Source organism: Lonchura striata, chromosome 8, assembly GCF_050655825.1.
Source record: "Lonchura striata isolate lonStrDom1 chromosome 8, ASM5065582v1, whole genome shotgun sequence".
Classification (NCBI taxonomy): domain Eukaryota; kingdom Metazoa; phylum Chordata; class Aves; order Passeriformes; family Estrildidae; genus Lonchura; species Lonchura striata.
In genome coordinates, this window is record NC_140710.1 from 21,448,643 (window position 1) to 21,473,802 (window position 25,160).

General features: G+C 39.8%; 1 protein-coding gene across 4 annotated transcripts; it reads left to right on the top strand.

Moving 5' to 3' along the window:
* The first annotated feature begins 97 nt into the window (after positions 1–97).
* Positions 98–24,928, top strand: DDX59 (DEAD-box helicase 59). 4 transcript variants are annotated; one of them, XM_021547250.4, is made up of 8 exons: positions 98–210; positions 18,047–18,870; positions 20,039–20,206; positions 20,780–20,869; positions 21,252–21,503; positions 21,667–21,819; positions 22,300–22,428; positions 24,057–24,928. In XM_021547250.4, exons 2-8 carry the CDS (start codon positions 18,058–18,060, stop codon positions 24,318–24,320), a joined length of 1,869 nt encoding a protein of 622 aa, XP_021402925.2. In that variant the 5' UTR covers positions 98–210; positions 18,047–18,057; the 3' UTR covers positions 24,321–24,928. The 4 variants fall into 4 exon arrangements, with proteins under 4 accessions (XP_021402925.2, XP_021402951.2, XP_021402918.2 ...); XM_021547276.4 differs by lacking the exon at positions 98–210 and adding an exon at positions 16,240–16,351; XM_021547243.4 differs by lacking the exon at positions 98–210 and adding an exon at positions 16,927–17,258.
* Positions 24,929–25,160: the final 232 nt, after the last annotated feature.

Consider the following 25,160-nt stretch of genomic DNA (forward strand, 5'->3'; position numbering starts at 1 on the left):
GCGCCCCGCTGCCCGCGCCGCTCGGCGATGCCGCTGCGGCTCTCCACCCGCGGCTGCCGCACTGGATGGGCGAGGGCGGCTGCGCATGTGCCGCCGGCGCCTCCCCGCCCGGGCGGGGCGGCGGGAGCCCGAGGGGCAGCGCCGGGGCGGGCCCGGGCCGCCCCCTCCCGACGGGGGCTGCGGGCGCCGCGTCAGGCGGGGTCGCTCGAGGTGGGTCCGGCCTCGGGTGGGGCGGCCTCGGGAGCGGGGGCAGGCCCGGCGCAGCCCAGCCTCACCCCGGCGGCAGCGGGAGGAGGGGGGGCGTGTTTCCCGCGGTCAGGGGGCGCCGGCGGTGCTGGGAAAGGCTGGGAAAGGGCGGTGTCCCTCGGCCGCGGGCCCGCCCGCCCCGGCGTCGCCGCTCTCCACAGTGCGGCCGGACGGGCCCGCTCGGTGCCGTCGGGGCAGGTCGGGATCAGCCCCGCGTGTCTCGTCTGTCAGGGGGGCTGAGCAGCCGCCTGCATGCAGGGGAGTCCGGCGGGCCGGGATCGCGGTGGCTGGAGCACAGAGCTCTGCCGAGGAGGCAGGCTGAGCATCCCCCCATCTCCAGTGTATTTGTCCCTGTTATTTTAAATCGGGTCTATATATAACTTTGAGAATACTCGAGTAAAAAAAATGACAAAGCCTTAAAATGATTCGGGGCCTTGTCACGTAATCACTGTAATAGCAGCAAGAGCGGCGATTTGCCCTGGAGACCATCTCCTGTCTTGCCCACCTGTACCTGGGCTGATTTGGGGAGCTTGCAGAAGCACTGTAACAGTGGGTGCGTGGAGGGAAGCATTAGTCACGGTAGGAAGCAGCAAGTGCGTGATGAGTGACTCAAACAGAACTGGATGGGTTGGCTTCCAGGTGCGGGTGTGAGGGTGCGGCCGTGCTGCTGAGGGGAGGCGGGCGGCTCTGCCTCCCTCGGCACGGGCGCTGTGTCACGGCTGACCCGCCGCGCCAGGGTGGGAACCGCCACGTCTTGCAGCAAATAGGCTATTTTGGTTACCTTGTTATCGTATGTATATATATGTATATCTACGTCTATATATATATGTATATAAAAATATATGTATGGTTTGGATTAATGTCTAAGTCTGCCCTTCTTCCCTATTGAATAATTAGACAAAGTCTAAGCACGACATTTTAAGATTTCATATAATGTTCCGGCTGGATTATTTCTTTGTGTTTCAATGGACTGTGAATTGATCTACACGGAGGTTTTTCCATTGCTGTGTGTCTGTGTGTGCTTCTAGCACTTCAGGTGCACAGGGAGACAAACATCATTGTTGAGGCTAGAGTACAGTTTTACTGACATGTAGCTATATTAATTAGTAATGAGTAAATGAAGGGGTTGTGGAGGTCAACATTTGAAGAAATTGTTGCTGAGTATTCCCCATACACTCTCTGGGATGGGATTCCCAAATTGTCATGCATACCACTCATAAGTCGTGCATGCCTAGCTACAAAACTAGGAGCTGCTGTGGGCAGTACTCAGCAGAACGGAGGAGAGGAGGAAAATTGAGAAATCCTCGCTTTAGCAGTCTAAGGACTAAAATTTCCAGATCCTCTGCAGCAGAAATAGTAATAATACCAAATTATTATACAGGTGCACTTGGAAAATGTTCTCTATTAAGAAAGACTATATGCTTAATTTTCAACAATTAATATTTCCACATTTTCCTGAATTATTTTTTTATGCGTACTTTGGAAATAAGTCACATTAGACATTTCACATTATTTTAACTATTTTTTACACTGCCAATAGAATTTTTTTACTCTTACTGCATATTTAATAACAAACATCTGAAATTCATAAGCTTTAAAACCTCAAATGATTAGAGTGAAGAAGAAGGAAAAAAAAACAAAACAAAACAAAAAAAACCCCACTATGTTCCAGATCCCGATTCATTTGTTTCTTGTATAACTGAGAAAATACCTCAAAATTAGTTCAGCCTATAGGAAAACATGTTTAGTGAAACTGTAGGGCCATTATTTAGCTATAATGGAGTTTTTCGTGGGTGCAGCGCTTGTGTTGATGAAACCTGTTCAGAGTCACCAAATCAAATCTAAAAAAGCTGTCTTATGCTAATTGCAATTAGAGGGGTTTCACTTGCTTAGTGCTCTTAAAAGAGAATGCATGAATATAAAATCTAATATAAGTAAGTGCAAAAGAAGACATCCCCACTGTTTGCTGGAGTGCTCGTGCCAGTTCTTCTACTTTTGCAAGCATGCCAAAATGTCATCTTGCTTATTGCATTGCCAAAGATATCAACAGCCAATATGGAAAATAATTAAAATCTGCTCTAATTGCTCAGAGTAAATAAACATGATGAGGAGTCATCTCTTTCTGCTGTGATCCTGTTTATACATCTTGAAATATTTCAAATAGTGATATTTTTTCCTGTATGCAATCTTTCTGCTGCACAGTGTTCTATACTTTAGTGTTAATTCCGAGCACAAAGGCAAAGTATTAAAACAACAATCTCACAGATTTTTATTTTGTTACCTACTTTTTCACTTCCTTTTGCCTCCCTCTACCCCAAATTAGAATCCCATTTGGCTCATTTTCTCCTGTGATTACATCATAAGCCTGATTGTTCACTGTCATGTGTCTGGCCATTTTCACAGTGTACCAAGCCTGTAGTGAGCACCAGGCAACAGGAACCCAATATGACCATGAAGCTGTGAATAATGGTGTGGATGGCAGTTGTTCTAACCTTGGGAGATAGTGGAACGAGTCCTGACTAACAATTTCATACATTTTTTCCTCTTGTTTTAAGATTCACTTAGCTTCTGAAGAGGCTACGTGTAGAGTAGGAGCCTGTAGAATTATTTCAGGCTAGCACTAGATTACAGTGTTCAATCTGGAATAACATTTCATGCATAGTTTCTTCCTTCACAACACTTGATGATAAAGGCAAAGTAAAATGTTTTTAGTTAGAAATACCATGACTGTTTTTGCAGTGGCACAGTCTGTAGCCAGGCTAGGTGTTAGTGAACAGCCAGCTTATCAGGCTACCTATGGAGGACAGTAAAAACATTCCCACTTCAGTTTATCTGGTTGTATTAGGGCAAATCTACAAACACAGCAGTTCACAGTAACTATTCTGCTGAGTAATGCTTCACTTTTGAGGTTGGAAACAGACTTGGAATAACACTGTGGGCATATTAATTGCTGTTATCAAATTTGCCTAATTAAGGTGATCCCATCTGTTTTCCTGAGCTGAGAGGATATCAGTCATGATAAAGTGGTTTGGCTGAGGGGAGGGGTGCACCCTGTGGCCTGTAACCTCTCCAGTGAAGCTGCATCACAACTTGATGTGCTGCTGTCAGACAGTCAGTGTACAAACCAAGAACCAGTCATGTCCCATGGGATCCCTGAGGAATGGGCTTGTTGACTGCAGCAGGTTTTGTGTTACATACCTGAGGTTAAACAGGTATAAATCATTGTGTGAGGTTATTACAGCCTAAGGATGACTTATGAAATGGCATTATTGATATTCCAGCCTCTTAAACCATGATATTTTATTAAATATATTCCTTTATGGGTAGTGGTAAAACTGTAAGAGTTAAGAAATTATATTTTTAAATTGCAATCCAGTGGCTATAAGCAATCTAGGAGACTCCTGGAGTCTGTAGAGACATTTTCCTGGTCCAGGCATTACATGAACCAACCGGAAGAGAAGGATTTTGGGAGCTGGTGCTTACCAATGCAGATGAGCTCATTAGAGGGGCTAAGACTGGTGGCAGCTTGGAATGCAGTGACCACTCCCTGGTAGAGTTTGTGAGGATTGTGAGCCTGGCAAGGAGCTAAGTCAGGACCCTGAACTTGGAAAGAACAAACTTCCAGTTGTTTAGGACTTGGTGAATGAGATTCCCTGGAAAACTGACCTTAGGGACAAAGAAGCTGACCAGAGCTGGCAGCTCTTAAAAATACTTTTCTTAAAACTAGGTGATCTTTAAGGTCCCATCCAACCCAGGTTATTCTATGATAATTAAGTGAATGATTGTGTGAATCATTAAAGTGCTTTGCCATTATTGCTAACGTGCATGTATGTAGTTTCTGCAAGATAGGAGTTTTCTCAGAGCATGATTTTGGAAGGGAACGTATTCTTCCTGTTTCAGGATGATACAAAAGTACAAGAATAGTTACATAATTAGTGTCTTTCAAATTCTTCTATTAATTTGTAATCAGAAAGTGCTGAGGGAAGAAACTAGTTTACCAACTTTATACATTCTAGTAGTCATGAGCCAAAGGGAAAATAAAGGTTTGTATGACATTTTACTTGAATCATCTGTGATTTTTGATACAATTAAAACTAAAAGAAGAAAAATTGGAGTAATAGCTACTTTAGCTCATTACTGCTACTGAAATCTGTGAAACCAAAAAGCTGCTCAATGAAAATCAAGTGTGGTTCCTAACAGTCACTTTTCTTAATACTTGAACACTACTGGTTTCATTTCCTCAACCTGACTTTAACCTAATGTAGCTCTGCAAAGGGAAAAAAAAAATCTGCATCTTCCCCCTACCAGTTCCACTGGGTCACCAACCAGACAACAGATCTGTGGCAAAACCTCTAATCTCTCTCAACACTCAGGACTGGTTGGTTTGTTTTGTCTTTTCTCTGGTTGCTTTGGTGTCTTCTTTTCTGAGATTATAAAATTTGCTTCTGATTTTTAAAATCTGATTTCCAGATTTCCACTGGCTTCTTTTGTGTTCTTCCCATCTGGTGGAATTGCTCTTGTTCTAGGGGGTTTTAGATGAACTGTCTTCCCACATATGCTGTGCAATACTCCATAATTCCAGGTCTTTCTTTTTATTGACATTCCACCATTGCCATGTTGTCTGTGAAGAAAAAAAAATACCCTGCTATCAAGTTATAGCACTATAAACTTGTACTATAAACTTTAAAACATGGAACAGATCCTATCCTCTTCCCTTAAGTGAAAGATCTGCACTATATCTTTATGACCACCTAGTACCTGATGTGTTTTCTACTGAAAATTCTGAGGGTGATTTTTAATTAATATAACCTTTAAAGGGCTTGGCTGCACTGTAAAATAGACCTATGGTGGGAAACTTGCACTCAGAAAAATACTTTGTACAAAAATAAAGCACCATGTTATTATTGTTCTTAGGTAATCCTTTATTTGCATCCCAGTTTAGAGGAAAATGGACATGACTCTAGTTTTCAAACTGTACATTCAGGTAAAAGAAGTTTAAATCAGTTAGTAAGACTTTTTCTCTAAGTCTGAATGAGAGTGAATACAAAATTGTGCACTTCTTTGTGCTGTGACTGGCTTTTTTTTTTTTTGTGCTGTTTCTACATGTGAAGAAAGATCTGAACATTCATAAAAGCTCATTTGTTTTGAGCATATACATCATTTATTAATAGAGCATGAATAAACTTCAGTTTCCCATGTTTTGGCCCTGCTTCCAGTTTTCACTGAAGCTCATGTGTGTCTGAATGAGAGCAGCAGTAAAGAGAATGCTGTGTTTGAGCAGTAAATTTCTGGTATCATTCCATTGCAGTGAAATTCTTTTTTTTGTTTTTTTGGTTTTTTTTTTCTGAAGAGGTGGTAAAGAAGATGAAAGGAAGGGAAGGGAAAGCAAGGGAATAGCATGGAAGACTATCCAATGAAGTTGGTTTGGGGTTTTTTTTAATGCATTTGAAGCATCATAATCCAGATTTTCTCTGATACTTTTAGGGAGTTTCCATTTCCCTTAAATTACTGAGAAATTGTGTGTTATTGAGGATTTTTTTTGTTACTTGAGGGAGCAGGTGTACATAGCTGGTAACTGTTTAAAAATCAGCCATGGAAAGTGTTTATCAAGAATTTTTATTGTAACCATTTATGCATACACAGTAAGTCATCACAACCTGAGTGTATAGAACTCTGTTTTGTCATAATTTAATCTTTTTTATACTTTCTGAGTAGCTTTACAGGGTGTTTGCTTTATGATTAATTTGAAAACATGTTCAAGATAGAAAAATGTATAGAATATTTAAGCCATATACTATTTGATTTAAATACTCCCCAATTTTAATATATATTAGAAACATGGAAAGAACAACAATTATTTTAATACTAGCCTTAAACCAAATGTTTGTTTGTATGTATATATATATTTAGCAATAAAATCTTGGCTCCAACAAGGAATTTTTTAAAGTTTAGGTTAATCCTATGTGTTGCTCCCATTTGAAATCTCTGGTGCTACAGACATAATTAAAGATAAATATATATATAATTGGTTTTCTGGATTAAAGGTGTCATGCAGTTTATTTGTAATTGAAGAAAAAAACCTGGGTGGTCTCTTTCTCGTAGAAAGTTTCAAAAGAGAAATTAAGTACAAAAGTTTGCACATCTCTGTGGTTATTCTGTGCTCCTGTGGTATTCTTTCTCTACAATATAGATGGCTCTGTTAAAGCCTGGAGAGTTATCTCTACTATCTCACCTGGGCCAGGGACAGTCTCTGTTCCACTTGTTGGCACAAAGAAGAGAAATGTCCATCATCTTCATGGGTGTTGGGAACAGAGCTTTGTCTGATCACCAGTCTAGTTGAATGTGGGTGAAGGAAGGAGGCCCTGACCTTGCTGTTCAGGGTGTGTGTTAGCCCCAGTTGTGATGGCCACTGCCCTGGAAGCAGCCTGAGACAGATAAAGTTCCCCTGGGACTTCCACTTCAGCACAGTCAGAAAGTCCCCCACAGTACAGGGTTTGTTTTGACAGCCACAGTTCAGTTCTTATGGATCATAATTTACTAAAGGAGTAGAGAATCACCCTGGGGGAGAGGATGCTAGCAGGCACTGTTGTTGAATTAAAGGGATCATTCCATGAAACAACAAAAGTAACACCTGGAGATTTTATACAAGGAGGGAAACTTGTTGGGGTTTATACCTATTACCTTTGATCTGGCAAGTCTCTGTGTTTGTTGTCAAAGTCTTTCCTCCTTTTTCATTTGTTCCTAATAGAAATGAAGCAATTGTCAGACTGGAGAAAGTAGGGCAACAGAACAGATTTCACTGCAATGTGCCAGTGTGTGATACAGATCCAGTTTGTTCAGATGAGTGAGTATTTTGCTATGCATTGGGTAACTGTTGAAATGGGGTACTTGCAAGTCTCTGTTGCAGTTGGTAGTCTGCACTTTCAGAAGTGGGAAAAACAGTAAATCATGGTCACCAAAAGTGTTGGGGAAGCCAAAACAGTCTCAGTAAGAAATCGTGTTCAAGATAGAGGGCATGTAGCCATGTTTTATTCTCTGTTACCATCAAGGTCTTAAGTGGTATTGTACTGGTATAATTAGGAATAAAACTTGACTTTTTTTGGGTAAAGAGATGAACTGGAGATGGAATAGTTCAGTAGAAACAGAAAAACAGCCCAAACCACATGCTATTGATGTTGTAGCACGTCATAGGACTTCTAGTCAAAGACAAATGGTGCAAATGCTGGACAAACTGATGAACCATTTTAGTTCAAGGTGAGAATAATACAGGTTTTAGATATTGTAAGACTGGGCAAATGGTAACAAAAAAAGGCTTTGATTACAACATTGCTCTGATTTTGTCATCTAAGAGAGCCCAGTCCCACAGAAATATCCTTACTGCTGCTACAGAACAGGTTCCTTGTGTATCAGCAGAAGATTAGGAGCCATCTGAATGGAGATGGTGTGTCTGTGCTTCTGCTGGCTCTTTAATCATTAAAGAATGACATGTCATGCTTCCCAGAGCCAACACCCTCTTGTAACCACTGACTCCCTTTGTGGCTCCTTGCACAGCAGACAGTGTCAGTAAGACAGGAGCCTTTTGGCAACCTTGCCTTTTTGCTTCAAGTTCCAGTTCATGCAAACTCTCCAAGAATGGTAATGTCTTTATACACCCAGCATGTTAGCTGAATTGCAAATAATCTCAAAGGAACTGTGGTTTCATAGATTTCCTTAGTTTTGATTTGTCTGGAACTGTAAGGTAGGTAGAGATATTTTGGGAGATAATGTGACCTAGGGGAGAAAAACCAAGTTAGGAAAATCAGCAGAAACTTTTTTAAGCTACTGTGTCTCTATTTTTTTTTCTGGCCCTGTTCTTCCTAGTGTTTTGTTTGAAATGACCCCACCATATATATTAAGAAAAGTTTATAATATATTGATATTGATCACATTTATATGTTTTGATTATGTCCTTCTAGCTTTGAATTGCTGGGCGGTTTGTTCCTCATAGGTGTAAGCCTAAGCCACCAATTCCTTTCCAGTACTCAGGCAACTATTGTAGCCTTCTTGTTTCTTAACACCCAGCTATTACCTGATAGAAAGCTTCCTTAGCTTGGGCTGAAATCTGTTTTGTGCCTGGAATCTAAATTCTGTATATCATGTAGTTGCCGCAGGAAAGAATGTTGTATTGACCAGGAACTCTACAAAATAACCTGGTTGTAATGGGTCAAGAGGCAAAAATTAAATGGGTATGGTGAAATTGGACTTTTGTGTGGCTCAAAGCTTTGAATCATTTGTTCAAAAACAAAACAAAAACAACCTGACATAACTTCACATTGAAATTCTGGGCTAAATGTTAAATAGCCAGTTTTTTTCACTACCTGGCATTATACCCAGGTCAGCTGAGTTTTATTAAGAATTAGCACAGATTTATTCCACTGAGTTGTTTGGCAGATAAAATAAGGAGTGTTTCGTATTTATTTCATACAGTCTTCCTTAAAAAGAAAATACACTTCAGTGAAATCTTGACCATACAGCACAAAGTCTCCTTTCACAGTCCTTGAGACTTATTTAATACCCAAGAGTTAGAAAACATAAAATTATCTGGAGTGCAAACTTGATAACTACAAATTTTCTTTCAATAAAGCAACAAAAATACATAAAGTGCTACTAAAGTGTTTACCTTGTTAAGTGTAAATTTAATTTGTTCCAACACTCAAAAATGTATTTTAAAGCTTATAGTCTAAATTCTTTTGAACTGGGTATCATGCTGGATTTTTTTGCCACCAAGTTACAGATCCCAGAAAAATAAGGTTTGCATGAAACGTTCTTGGCAGATCTCTCTTGGAACAGCACAAACAACACTGCTTAACAAGGAGGCATTCATTATTTCTGTCTTGTTACCCTCTGCTATTACAGTCACCAGCTGTAAGGTTACTGGCATCTTTGAATCTTCCTAATAAAAAGCATGGGGAGCAGTCATTCAAGGATGATAGTGAGAAATATGTTGCATTTTTCAGGTTTGCTTTTGTTTTTTAATAGGCATTGTGCTTGATCAAGCTGAGCTAATGCATTATCTGCATGTTCTCACAACAAACAAAGTTTAGGAAAGTAACAGTTTCAGAAGGACAAACCTGTTAGTCTTGCTTTCACAGTCTGAGATCCTTGAGTGTGCAATTAAAAAACGTGTTTTGCTTTTCAAAACTAAAGCCATCTGGTATTTAACTTTTTTGTTAAAAAATGTCATGGATAAATGTCCTTATTGATGACCATACATTTCTAATGCATTACAATCCTTTTGGAAAAACTTTTAACCACAGTTGTAACTTTTTTTGGTAAACTAAGCCACAGGTCCTGTATCTTCTGTTTTACTTTGTAGTTATGTACAATGCCTTTTTTAGCACCTGACAAAATCCTCTGCTAGTGAAATTAGTGCCAGGTATGCCACAGTCACAATGTCTGAGCCCTGTAGTATGACTTGTTAGAAAACAAAAATATCCACAAGGTGAATTGTTAAATTACACTATTAAAACTGTATTTAATACTCTTTACACAAAGAGTGATGTTTGAGAACTTCAAAAATCTGTCTGCTAGAGCTCAACAGAAGCAGTCACTTAGAGCAGAGGTAAAGGCTGACATCAAGGAAACTTTGAGACCTGGATCCTGGAGCTGCGCAGCCACCAAGGCCACTGCTGATAGAAATTCCAGGAGCTGGAGGGATCCTGCACTGGAGAGAGGCTGCCCCTGCTCCACAGGCAATGCTCACAGCTGGCAGTCACTGTGTAGCAGGGACCCCCTGAGTTTGGCTTCTACTCTTGCTGCAGCAAGGGGTGTTTTGAAAGTGTAATTACAGCCTTTCTGTGCCCTTTAGTGATTTTTTGGTGAGGGGTTTAACAAGGGCAATTTAATCCTTCATGAAGAGAGAGGAGCACCAAATGTAATGTAGGGAAGCATGAAGGCTAAACTCAATGGTTAATACTGGCATCTATTTTAACAAGAGAACTGATAAAAAGTCTGGTTTGTAGCAGCTCTCTTGCACGTATTCCAGGCATTTTTTGCAGTGGTTTCTGCTGCCAAAACTAGCAGTGCTGGTAGAAGCTTTAGTGGTAGAAAGAACAATTTATTAGCCATTTACTCAAAAAGTGTATGCCATAAATATTTTCTTTAGTTTGTTACAGTATTGGATTTTAACTCTATGTTTCCTTCACTCCCTACAAATGCAGTGATTACCAATCATATTTGTCATAGTTGCTGATTAATTAGAAAGGTCTTCATCTCAAGTTACATGATTGAAAAGAGAGTTTATCGATGGACAGGTGGCAATACACATTGGACACAGGTCATCTGACAAGCTGGAACTTAATGATTCCTGTTGTCGCTTGTGGAATTTCTTCTCTCCCATTCTTTTGTGTGAGACCCCAAAGGAGGAGGAAAAAAGGGTTTACTTTCATTAACTGCATGTTGTGTGAATATTATCTTACTGTTAGAAGAGATGCCAATCTCTTTTGCCTCCAGACTTATTAATTGGAACACAAGTACATCCTCTCAGAAAGAGATTAACTCAAAAGGGGAGAATTTTTAATTTTAATTACATTACATTTCAAGATTTCTTTAATGCTGTTATTTTCCACCTGAATTCTCTAACAATCTGGGTTATAGTTTGCTGCCTACTGAAGTCCCTGGACTCTGGCAATTGTGTTTGCAACCTTTCGATCAAATCCTTGTTCTCGAAGTCTCAGAGAGCTAACAGAGATTTGTAATTTTAAATTATTTTAAATTATTCTCATACTCTAAAATCATTCCTTTTAAATGCAAGAAGTTAGACTATCTTGTACACAAAGGTTAGGATTGTAGTCACTGTAGTTTTTATAGCTGTAGTTTTTATATTTCACAGTATGGTGATACTGAATTAGGGAGTCCATCAGTTTTCAAAGTAAATATTATGTGCAGTATTTGAGCATATAATCACATATATTAATTATGTTCATAATTTTTTCATGAATTGCCCTGTAGTGTTATTTCCCTATGGATTAGTGGCATTTAATGCTAAAGCTTCAGGGCAGGATTGCTGTTGTGGTTTTTCTTTCTTTTTTTTTTTACCTTCTCTGTAATATGCTTTAAGAATTCAGATTTAATGAGATTATTTTTAAAGTTCAAATTTTACCATGGATTTCTGCAGAGACTTAATATTGGCCAATGTTTCCTTAGAATGTGGCTCTTCAAACAAAGAGACTGCTCAGGAAGTCTGAAAATATTAGTTCAAGTATTTTTTAACTTATTATTTACTTTCAAAAAATGTAGGATTTCCCTGTTTAGATTAAACAAAATTAGAAAAACTAAGCCTCAGAATAAGCCTCAGAATAAGTATACTGCATGCAATATCATATAAAATTGAGACATTTTGTATGAATATGAATTGCCTAGTTAATGGTTAGCCACTATTATTTGTTTTTAGATTTTCTGGATTTTTCCTGTATGGTTCTTCTAAAGCTGCAATTCAGAAACCAGTGGAGTAATTGACTCAATGGCTCCTTCAATCAAAGAACTATTCATTAAATACACCTTGGCTTAGAGCTGCAGTTGATTACCTACCTAAAAAATCTGCTGAGCAGTCAGCTTCAAAATCCCCAAGCATTAAAGAAACAGAACAATATTTAGTTTTATGGCATCAGGTGGAACAGTCATAGGCACCATTGCCCCAGTAAATATACTGTGGCTTCCATACCTCCTGAACAGAAAGACATTCTCCCTCCCTTCCACCCAAGCAGTGGATATTTTGTTAACTCTGATTAGATGTAGCACACTTGAAAAAACAAACACAGAGAGCAATATTTTATTCTTTAATTGACATCTTCATAAACTTAATGTTCTTCATTAATTATAATGTAATTGAACAACAACAGTAAGGCTCTTGAATTCCCTAGTTTAGAATAATGTAACATGGGATACATATAGAGATATTTAAAAGAATTAATAACGTAAAGAAACCCCAAATCTGTTCCTCTTGATGTGATTTTAGACACATTTTAATTGTAAGATCTGTCAGTCCTGGCACTTGCCACTTGAGGGAGTGATGCACGAGGTGCTGGTTGGAGTCCAGTCTGAGCCCATTCTCAGCAGATTTGCATATGCTGGGAGCTCACTCATGGTGGAAAACTCACACATTGTGTGAAGATATTTTGGCTACAAAGGAAACTTGAAATGCTCTGTATTTAAAATGTTTTTGACAGTTACCCTTTGGGATGGTTTTATCTGTTCTTCAAACCCCTGTGTGGAACTTGAGAAGACCTTGCTTGCCAGAGGTTTGGTTCAGGTCAGAAAGAATGGGGTCACTCTGGGTGGTATCACCATGGGGAGCTGAGGTGGATGGTACAGTCAGGCAGCTCTTTGCAGTGCTTGTTATGCTGTCTCTGAATTAGTACACGGAATGCCTGTTGCTTATGGATTTACTTGCCTGGGAGTAGAGAGATTTCAGTCTCCTGCTTTAATCCAGTCTTGTTTTACTGAATTATTTATTATTTGCAAGAGCTGGGAAAGGTTGAGTCATGCTTCAGAAGAAAGGCTGTGAGACATTATAGGGCAAATGCCTGTTTTTAAACTGAGGGCAGGAATCCTTTCTGTATATTTGATATATAAACCTTGAGTGAACATGAAAAGATCTTGATATAATTTAAAATAGATGAAAAAGTGGGATACTTACTATTAATAATCTGTTTGTTAGGGTTTTCATTATTTCTTTTGACTTTTAATCAATAGTTACTGTTTTTGTTATTCTAACAGAAATTTGCATAAAGTTGAAATAATCTGTTACTGTATATTTATGTAGTAAATCTGTCAGTATGTATTGGTCCTTTTGTATCCGTGGGGTTGAGTGTGCATCATAACATTTCTGTAGCTCCTAATATTTACTTTATTCTGAAGAGACACTTTAATTATACAAAGACTGTATTTGTGCAGAGGTTTCTAATAACAATATGTGATACTTCCTGAGCAGCTATTGTACACGAGTGCAGACAAGATAGGAATATTGTAAAGTCTTGGTGTTTTGCTAACTCAGTTAAATAGCAATATAATCACACAAAATGCAAATGCTACCCTACTGCCCTGGAAACCTTAACACTTTCCTTTATAACACCCTCTGATAAAATGTTCAGAATGAGAAAAAATTAATGTTCATGGTTTTCTAGCAGGACTTAAATCCACCTTTTTCAGCCAGTGCTTGAACTAACTAGTTTTTAGGAGGAAAAATACGAAGACAAAACCCCCTATAGCATATCTGAGAGCATCTTGTCTGGGACATTTCATGTACTCTAAAGGTACAAAGTTCGGAATTTAAAAATCTTATTAAAATTCCATTCACCTCAGATCTGATTAGCAGCATCAAGAGCTGAGAGGATGGGAATTAAATTCACCAAGGCACCTCTTACTCTTATATATTTCATCATTCTGAAATAAAACTTAGGCAAGTGACTGAACTAGAATGTTTATACTTTATTCCAGGGAAAAAATATATTCAGTGAGCTCACAAAGTACAATATCTGTTTCAAAAGAGGTTTTGTTACATCTATACTGATTAACTTCTCCATGTAAATAAAGAATAACCTACTGCATTCTGTGAGAGCTTGCACTTCTTTTCAGCAGTGAGCACGTTTTATAAAGCATGTTATGATATTTGTTGGAAGAAATAATGAATTACCAATAGCTGTCCAGACTTTATGAGCCACTCAAGGTACAGTAACTCTATTGTTACCTGTTATTAGTCATCTCTTTTCCAGACTGTTGAGTCTACATAGTTCTTTCTTGCATGGAAGCCTTTTCATGCCTCTGAATATCCTTAGAGTCTTTTTCTAAATTTTTTTTAATATCTACTGTAGTCTTTCTCACTCAAGAGGAGAATTTCCTACCGAGTACTTAGTTTTTTCTTACTGTTGTTGCACACTAAAAAAATTAGAAAAAGCTGGTATATATAGGATGTTTGCATTTTAGTGCATGAACTGTATAGGGTATGAAACAACTCATATGCTATTAAATATTGTTGAAATACTGGTCTTTGTTTAGCAAATGATGTTTTGAATTCCAGGAAATGACCTTGTAAAAATGGAAGTAAGAAAAGGAAATTTGCTTCTGTTAGGGAGGGAAAATGAAGGAAAGAAAGTTAGTGCAAACAAAGGGAATGACAGAGGCTGAATCAGAGAAAGGTGGGGATTTTCACAGGAATGTATGGAGTGTGGGTGAAAGGTGTCTGCGATTTTTTAAGTCTAGTGATGCCCACTTTCCAAATGTTCAATAATCTTTTCAATTCTACCAGTTAATTAAAAATCCCAGAGAGACCAAACTCCCCTATTTGCACTTTGTATTGCTACTGTTGTATCAAACTACTACAGAGGAATCCAAGGTACTTTAAGATAGGCCATGTTTCATGTGTGACTGCACTTGAATGTTATAAAATGCTGTAGGCAGCTGCTTGAAAGCCCCAAGCTTTGTGTCTGTGTTTTGACCCTCATCTCACTGTCTCCTCTGACTGGTCCTCTGGACTGCCATTAAATTGTTCTTCCAAAGGGGCTGTTAGGATCTATGATTTTCTCTTCAGCAATAAATGGTGATGGTGGTAGTCACCAACAAAAGTGGTGAGGCAGAAATGGAATTCCCCATCAATGTAGATGCTTTCAGGTTAATAGATTAATGTTGGAGTAGAGGGAGGAGGTAAGGTTTAGGTCGAGTGCCTGGGAGTACATCAACCCAGAGAGTTCCCTGCAGGATATCTTTGCCATGCATCGAATCATTTATGGTCATAGGGTATACTTTTACTTTGCTCTGGTCCTCCTGCATGATCCATCCCAGGATCTGTACAGACACCGTGACACCATGTATGACAGGACTTGAATTTGTAAGGGAGTATTTGGGACAGGTTGACTGACCTCCTGTTGACAGGAGTCCTTGGAAAGTGAGTTGGTGGCAGTGACCTCCCTGTTCACAACAGCCAAGCATCGGCCTTCTCAGCGGACACACATCCAAAGCCAGTATTCTTCCATGAATGTGGGTTTGCCTGGGGCAGCAGTCGCATCTGGGCTGCCTTGCAAAGCACAGCTTCTGTATACGTCTGAAAATGTTTTCTGCCCTGTAGTGAAATGTGATAAATTCTAGGTTCTCATCCTTGTAATGTGTAAATATGCTTATTTATTGTTGAAACTAATAACTTACTCAGTTTGAAGTACATGAAGTGTCACTGTGTCCATCATAGCAGGTTGGGGCACGTACTGGACTTTTATCTTGCGTACCTCATGGCTCCGTTGTGTGCAGCTGGAGCATTTTCCTCATGTCCAAATGTGTGTGTCTGCAGCATCTGTGTCTGTAGGATCAATCTGGGTTGTAACTGCAGGAGTGCTGGACATACCCCTCTGCAGAGCAGGTGTTGCAAAATGTGGAATATGTACAATTTTCACAAGAAAGGTTGTTCTTTGTTTGATCTTTGTATACTTTCAAGCCTAATCAACAATAAGGGAAATTTAATCCATGGAAAAAAGTTCTAAGTGATGTCCAGGTGTTAGAAAAACAAATTACTTGTTGGTGGAATTACTTTGTCACAGTTTAGGGCTTGACATGTTCCACTGATCTCAGACCTATGGGAAGGTTGCCAAAGCCTGGGAAGAAGGATGTCCACTGATACTGGACACAAAGAATACAGGATTTACAGGAACTCAGGATTCACCAGAATTCCCAAGATAATGAAGAAACTAATAAAGACAACTCAGCAACTGTGCCGAGTCAGCTCTGACTGGGTAAAAGGTTAATTGTGGCAGGGGGAGATCACAACCTCCAACTCATGGCCCACCAACCTGAAAAAGACTGAGCATGCAGACTAATTAGCACGAGAAATGAGGGAATCATTAACAAAGAAGATAGAATTCTGATAAATCAGAGAACCATGTAACTTGTAGCTAATGAACACTAATTTCTTTGTCGGCTAGAATGTATACATAGTACAAAGTTTTGATAATTGGCGTGCTTGATTTATAGAATAACACCGCGCACCCAGGCTCGCCCAACTCTGAGAGAAATAATCGACGTCTCTCTCGAGTGTGTAATTATTGCCTTGTTGCATACTGAACAACGGATGCGATCCTGGCGGGTAAGACCCGCGCCTGCGGGCGCCGAGCGCAGGCCGAGCGCAGGCCGGGCCCGGCGGAGCGCGCAGGCCGAGCGCAGGCCGGGCCCGGCGGAGCGCGCAGGCCGAGCGCAGGCCGGGCCCGCCGGAGCGCGCAGGCCGAGCGCAGGCCGGGCCCGCCGGAACGCAGGCCGAGCGCAGGCCGGGCCCGCCGGAACGCAGGCCGAGCGCAGGCCGAGCGCAGGCCGGGCCCGGCGGAGCGCGCAGGCCGAGCGCAGGCCGGGCCCGGCGGAGCACGCAGGCCGAGCGCAGGCCGGGCCCGCCGGAGCGCGCAGGCCGAGCGCAGGCCGGGCCCGCCGGAGCGCGCAGGCCGAGCGCAGGCCGGGCCCGCCGGAGCGCGCAGGCCCGGCCGGCCCGGCCGCGGGCCCGCCGGCGGCTGTGGGCGGGAGCGGCCCGCGCGGCCGCCGCCATTTTGTGCGGAGGCGGCGCGGGCCGGCGGCAGCGGCTCGTGAGGCGGGGCGGGGGGCCGGGGCCGCACTCCGCAGGAGCGGGCGCGGCTGTTGGGCAGAAGAGACCCCGCGCCCCCTTGTTCTCCCGGAGGGTGGGTGGCTCTTGGCGGAGAGCAGGGCTGGGAGAGACTGCCGTGCTGCCCGGGGTCCCCGCGGGCCCCTCCCGAGCAGCGTCCGGCAGCTCTGCGTGAGCGCTCCCCTCGCCGGAGAGTAAAGAGGTTCGCTGTGGGAGGTTCTCTTTGGGCGCGAAAAGTTAAATGGTGATATTTGGCTTCTGGTCCGGGAGGGCGGCAGAGCAGCGGCCTCCGGCACCCGCGGAGCTCCTCGGGACTGCTCCCGGTCACACAAACACAGCTGTCTGTGCACACAAACACAGCTTGGTGTATCTTTAAAAAACGCGTGTAAGAAATCCGTAGAGACTGGTAGGTACAGTACAATTTACTCAGAATAAAATTGCTGTGTTTTGTGTACTTTTTTACTGATTGTATAATAGCAAACGGTTGGTGAGTATATCTTATGCTTTTGGAGACAAGTACTGAAGGTTTCAGAATATAAAAGATGGTTACTTTTGAACACTTAATATACACTTGTGTTACAGTGTATATTCGGCAAATTGATGGTGTGAGTCTGCTTGTTTCTGGACACTGTGAACAAGCAGAGCTGAACTGTAAACAAATCTCAAAAGTTTGCAGCCTTGTAATTTTACGTGGACTTTAAAAAGAACAACAAAAGGAGTGATCTTGGATGGATCCTGTATTGAATTTGACATCCTTTCCAAAACTGATAGTTTTATTTGGTTTAGGTTGGTTGGGTTTTTTCCATAGCTTAGAAGAATGTTTGCATCTGTGGTTTCATCTCAGAAATAGGTGAGCTCTCCAAGGATTTCACTGACTTGTGAAATGGATAAATTTCTACACGGTGAAAAGCAAAGTTTTTACTCAGCTGCAAAGGCCTAACACTGACAATTAACTGTATTCTCTATATTGTAACATGCTTCCACTGTTATTTTTAAATTCTTCACGGTTGCATCAGCAATGTTAAGATCAAGATAATTTTTAAACAAGGCATATTCTAGATATTTTCAGGGATTGAGAGTTGTTTGTTCTGTGTTTGCCAATATTTGCTAGATTTTTTTTTTTTTGGATGGTACCAGTAAAATGTACTAGAAACTAGTAGTAGTTTCTAACAACTGTAACCATTTTCTTTCTAGTGTACTGAAACATGTTTTTACCACGATCTGTTAAAGTCAAGAGGACTGCTGATGAGGACAAAAGTTGTACAGCTAAAAAAAGTAAACTGTCTCCTGGAGGATCTTTGCTAGAGCAGACCACAGAGTTCCAGGACTGTAAGTCAGCTGGAACAGAAACTTCTGCTTCAACAGCCAATTCATGTGAAATTGTACAAGAGCACACAGAGCTTGCAGCTGCAGACCTTGGTGTTGCTAATGCACCATTGGCAAAGGACAGCCAAAATACTGAGGATGATGGCTCTTTGGAAGAACCCATAAAATCCTTCAGCAAGTCCCAGCGCTGGGCAGAGCCTGGAGAACCTGTGTGTGTTGTGTGTGGCCGCTATGGGGAGTACATCTGCGATAAAACAGATGAAGATGTTTGTAGTTTGGAATGTAAAGCCAAGCACCTTCTACAAATTCAAGCAAATGAAAAGCAGCTAACATCTGATCAACCCACAGATTCTCAAGCAGAAGCTCACATGCTTAGCGCACCTTATTTCTACAAAGATCATTCCTTTATTTTAGGTTTGCAAGATGAGCAGGTTGAGAATCTTAAACTTCAGCTGGGTATTGCTGTCCAAGGCCAGCAAGTTCCAAGACCTATTGTAGAGTTTGAACACTGTGGTTTTCCTGAAACTTTAAACAATAATTTAAAGAATTCTGGCTATGAAGTCCCAACTCCCATCCAAATGCAAATGATCCCTGTTGGACTATTAGGGAGGGATATTCTGGCTAGTGCTGACACAGGCTCTGGAAAAACAGCAGCTTTCCTGCTTCCTGTTATTATGAAGGTTTTGAAAGAGGTAATGAAACTTAAGACAGTTAGACAAAGCAGTTTGCAGCTTTGTCTGTTGGATTCCCAATATAATGGAGAATGTGATTGCAGTGTTTTTCATTAAGATTCAGTGATTTATTTGACTTTTGATTGATCAAGCATTTGGTTCTTGAAGGGGGAGGTGCTAATTATTTTTAATTAAATTGTTTTTTCACTTTGGTCAGGAGATGAAGCAACTCTATCAATATTACCTCTTACACAGTTCCTGCTTGTTGAGAAAGTTAATTAAATTCTGTGTTAGACTTCCTAAATGACTTAAAATAGAAAGTGAAAATAATTCCCAGGCCTCTGTAAGTCGTCCTTCCTGTATCTTCACATATCAAATGGCTCAAAGAGATTTGTTGGAATTTGTATAACTTCACAGAGTAATTTCTCTTGGAATATATTTGGTTGACTGTCAAATAATTACAGAAATTAGGGGTTAAAAAAACCCCTGAAATCCTGTAGTTACACAGTCTCCAATTTTAGAATACGGGAGAAAGAATTAAGTAAACTTCTGCTTTGTAAGAATATGAACGTATGATTAGAAGCAATGGCAAATAGTATTCTGTAGTTTGTGTGTAGTTCAGAACTGGTTTTTGCTTTATGCTTTAATACTGTTTTTGTTATTCAAAAAGAGATGCATAAAAACATATTACAGAATTCTGGTCATGATTCTACTGATGCTTAACTGTTTAGATACCTTTACAGAATGTATATGCACACAAATGTGTATAAATTTTTTTTCAAATGAAAAATTGAAAGTTTATTTAAGTAACTCTTATATTTTTTAAAGTACTCCAGCAACTCCTAAACTCTAGTTTAAGAACTAAAGCATTACATAGAAGTAGGTAAGAAAGGTCTATACACTCCAGCAGTTCCTCTGTCTGATTAGCATTAAAGTCTGCAAGACAGATACATGCTAATAGTAATATGTGCAAAACTGAAGTCTTGATGAAAAACGCATCTGTACGCAATCTTTCTCATTCTTCATCTTCAGGGCACTGTACAAGTTAATATGTATATTGAGAAGTAATTTTATTTTACTTAAAATAATTCTCATTTTAATGTAAAAGATTACTTTGGGACATGTGAAAGCTTTTTATCTAAATAATAAAGCAATTCCACATTAATCAGATTTTTCCTCTCCTTTCTAGACAGAAACTCCATCTGCCCTTATTTTGGCCCCAACGAGGGAGTTGGCAATTCAGATCGAGAGCCAGGCGAAGGAGCTGATGGCCGGGTTACCCAACATGAGGACAGTTCTGCTGGTGGGAGGTTTGCCGCTGCCCCCGCAGCTGCACCGCCTCAGGCAGAGTGTGAAGGTGAGCTCTGACTGAGAGTGGAGAGCCACGTTGTCATCGCATTCACAGAAAACAAAAATGTTACTGGTGACACCTGTGAACACACAAAGATGGCTTTCTCCTAAGTCTAAACTACTGGAACATTTGTTACCTCCTGAAACTTTCACAGTTACAATTTTTAAAAAGCTTTTTCACTTCTGATTAGACATATAAAAGGTTTTTTGTTTGTTTGTATTTAAAAAGTTTAATGTATGATATTGCTACTTTAAAAGACTGAAATATGCCAATATTTTACACAAGGAGTTGTAATTGAGAGGAAAAAGTAGTTTGTTTCTCATGCAGATTTTATTGCTTGTAACTTAGACACCTCCATTAAAGTTTTAAAAGGTCCATTTCCTCTTAGGTCTTCATAATTTGTAAGTTTTCTAGAAGTTTATTACTTGGATGCAAGTTATTTCATTCATTACTGCCGCTGTTATGTATGTGTTGGAATTTTATGGCTTTTCTAGGATGGTCCTCTGTCCTTTCATGGAATTTCTTACTCCTGTGAGGTGTTTCCTCTCCTCCTTTTTTTTTTTTTTTTTTTTTTTTCAGGTGATAATAGCGACGCCTGGAAGACTTCTTGAGATTTTAAAGCAAAGTTCTGTCCAACTGCATGGCATAAAAATCATAGTGGTGGATGAAGTAAGTATTTATCAGAGCTCTATTATCTCTACAGAGGTCCTGGCAGAGTAATGTGAGTGGCTAATCTCACTTGATAAAACATACAGAATGTTTGTTATAAAAATAGAATATATTTCTTAGGAGACAGTTTTATTTTTTGTCACAATTTGAAATGTGTTCAAATAATAACTGTTCTATTGCTGTAAGGATTTAGGTACCTGAAGGATAATGCTGTTAGACCAGTATGAACCATTTGTTTTTAATTTTCTCACTTAGCTTTTCTTTGGACTCTAAATGCTCTTGCATTTGGATTATTACATTATGGTTCTTCTGTCAGTTTAAGTTCAGGGATCCTGCTGTTCATGGGAAAAAATGTGGTACAAATGTAGTATTTTTCATTTAGGTGGATACCATGCTAAAAATGGGTTTCCAGCAGCAAGTGTTGGATATTTTGGAAGACATCTCTCATGATCATCAAACCATACTGGTGTCAGCCACGATTCCAGTGGGCATTGAGCACTTAGCAAACCAGCTTCTGCACAATTTTGTCAGAATAACAATTGGAGAGAAGAATCTGCCGTGTTCCAATGTTCGGCAAATTATCTTGTGGGTAGAAGAACCATCTAAAAAGAAAAAACTGTTTGAAATACTAAATGTAAGTTTAATATTTTTCTCATAAGAGGAATTTATAAAATGATTCATGTGTTTCCTAATCTCTGTCAGGTTCTCGTCTCATGATCAGGACAAATTGAATCCATGCTGATGATGAACAGCTAATGGTTGTAATCCCTTTTTAAATAAACTGTTTAATTTTACAGGATAACAAGCTCTTCAAGCCTCCAGTCTTGGTGTTTGTGGACTGTAAACTAGGAGCAGATCTGTTGAGTGATGCTGTTCATAAGATTACAGGATTGCAGTGCGCAGCTATGCATTCTGAAAAGTCTCAGGTGGAAAGAACAGACATATTACAGGTTTGTACCTGCTCAAGTTCAGTGTGTTTGGTAGATTTCAAATGGCCTTTTTTTAAAGTGTGGCTTCATTTGAATGACTGAAGTCATAATTGACTGCTTTTCTGCAGTAATACCTGAGGTATTGCTGGGGGAGATGAGAGAGACAAGACTAAGCAAAGCTGTAGATAATAAACCTATTTTAAATGTAGATAAATACAGAGACTGTTTCTCAGATTATTTGAAATGGGAATTTAAATAAGCATTTAACTGTAACTGATAGTCTTTGCAATTAAAGTTGTGGGTTTGATCTCTCTTTGGTTATCTCTCTGAATTATATTCCTGTTTAAATCAAGAATACAGGGAGCCATTCTCTTCTACAATAGAATAATCCCACTGGGTGTGTTCTTACAACAAATAACTAGGTGTTAATCCATGCTTGGAGAGATTCAAAATACAAATAGGGAAAGAAGAATTAATTTTGGGTTCTTCCTTCCTTGCCAGGGATTGCTTCAAGAGAAGTATGAAGTTATAGTAAGTACTGGAGTCCTTGGACGAGGGCTTGACCTTGTCAATGTCAAACTGGTGGTGAATTTTGATATGCCTTCAAGTATGGATGAATATGTACACCAGGTAAATAAATAAATTGTTCATGCTTTATTTGAAAATTATATTAAAATATGACTTCCACTGTGGAAATCTAAATGTAAATAGAAATATAATTTTCCTTCTCGGAATTTTTTTATAGGAAAGGAAAAAAAATGGTGCTGGATATCTCTTCTATAAGTCTCTTATGTAAATTACTCAAATCTAGGATAGTGTTCCTATTATCTCCTATATACATTAATAAAACCTAGAAGAGTGTCTTTAAAACACTTACTTTTGCAGTTTACTTCCTGTTTTGTAGTTTCGTACTCTCATGTATCATTTTGTGTCTACAGAAAACAAAGTTTGCTTTTTTTTATTGTGTGTAGAAAGGCCAAATGCCCCTTTTTCAGGTGCAGCTCATCTGCAGTGTGGGATATGCATTAATAGTCAGGAAAGTAGTCATGAACTTGATTTCTTCCCCTCTTTCTAGTCAAGCATCTCCTCTGATATTTTTTTTTTCTGTGGATTTGGTGCTTTAGAAAAGATGATCTGTGAGTTTCACGTGTGTGTGCATTTATGTGTGCAGTCCCCAGCCCTAGTTTAGCTGGCACATCAAGAGAACTCATTCTTGCCTTCTTTGTGGCATGAGGAAGACAAATTGTTACTGTGTGCAGTTCTGAGAACATCAGCGATGGGAAAAGGCAGCAAACTGGAGGGAGTCCAGGTGAAGTCAGGGGGCTGGCGCACGTGACACTGCAGGACAGGCTGAGGCAACTGGGCATGTTTGGGCTGCACTGGAGACTTAATTGCTGTCTTCCATTTGGGTGATTACAGAGGAGACAGAGCCACACTCTCCTTGCCGATGCCCGGGGAAAGGCCAAGAGCCAGCAGTTGTAACTTTCTGCAAGGGAAATTGTGGCCTCATAGCGGGGAGAAAGGCAGTGATGGGACTTTTGTGCTTCAGACACTTGAAACAAGGCCTTGAGGGAACTGGTCTGACTTTGAAGTAAACCTGGTTCCCAACAGAGGAGGACCTCTGAAAGTTACCCACTGTCATGAACTCCTCAAGTAGCCTGCAGAATTCCCCTCTTGGTTTTAATTATCTTTCTCCTAAAGTTTCAAGCATGTATTAAGTAAATAGAAATGGTCTTTCCTAGCATCAATACAACACCAACATTAACAGTTTAGCTCTTCCTAAATAGGGAGTCTTTTTAGATTGTTTTCTAATTTGTTCAAACATTTTGATAATATTGGCAAATAATTTAAAGTTACTAGGACATTGAAAGTAAAGGGTATTTTTATGGCCATGCTGGCACATACTGTGATTGCTAGGAAGTATAAGTATTGGGCATCTCTATGGTATTTTTTAAAACCTTTTCTTTGGATCAGATTTACTGTAAACCTTTGCCTTGTATCTCAGTATCAATATCCGACTTCTAGTATGTCCCATAAACGAGTAGTAATTTTAAATGCATTTTACCTACAGCTTCAGATCTACATGTCCTGAACTCGGGAAGTTTATTGTAAATACATTTGTGCTAAAAGGTTGAGAGAGATTTGGTCCTGTCACATAGATCTATTTGCTGTTTTGTAATAAAAAAATAAACTTCTGAGACTATTTGAAGGATTTCCATTTAATATTGCTAACTTAAAATGAATTTATGCTTTTTCAGGTTGGAAGAGCAGGGAGATTGGGTCACAGTGGAACTGCAATTACTTTTATCAATAACAACAGCAAGAAACTCTTTTGGGATGTTGTGAAGAGAGTGAAACCCACAGGCACCATTCTTCCCCCACAGCTGCTTAATTCACCATATCTCCATGACCAGAAGAGAAGGGAACAGCAGAGACTTAAACAGCTACATAATAGCCTTGTAACAGGAGATAATATTATGGACATTATTAAAAAACACAACAAAAACAGTTCTCAGAGGTAATAAAGGTATATTTATAGTTATGTAAGTACAATAAAATTATGATGAAAATAAATATTAAATGCTGCCTTGTATACTGCATTTTTAAAAGAAATTTGTACTGTTTTTTAGAAAGTCCCCTCTTTACCTCATCTTTATTTTGAAATACAGGCTCTTGTGTGCTTGAATTACTGTAGTACCTAGTAAAAATACTCTGTAACCCTTTTTTAAAGCCAGTAATCCTTGGTCTTGTTGGCAAGAAAAAATACATTAGTGGCAGATTAGCCTCTGCAAATCTGTTCCTGTTAGCTTCAGTAAAATCTTCCACTTGGGACTGTTTCTCCAAGTGGTCAGTATGCTCTCTTGGGGTTTTCCAAGAACATGCATGCAAGTCTTGTTTGTGAACAGTACTGAAAATTTAGTTTCTCTATTAGTGCCTGTGTACCAACTGGAAGTTCTGCTGAAGGACTTTGCAGTACCAGAAATAGTTTGTTATTAGTGTGACTTCATGTAAGAGAAACAAGATAAAACCTATCATTATTATTTTATTTAATCAAAATGATGTCTTCTTTAGAGATGGAATTTGTTGAGTTTTCTGTCTCATTTGAAATAATCCACTCCTGTCTATAAAATGTTGTTGTGTACCTCTCCTGTGCACACCAGTTTAGACATTCGATGCATGGGCATCCCTGCTGTACCAAAATCTCACAAATTGTGTTCAACAATCATGAAATCAAACAACAGTTCTACATCACGTTTGCCCCAGGAACTAAGTGCAAGTACAGGTTGTGTAAAGGTAAAATTGTGTCAGCAAGCCGGTTCAGATATCTTGTAGCAAGCTTTCTCCTCGTTACTGGGTTTAAA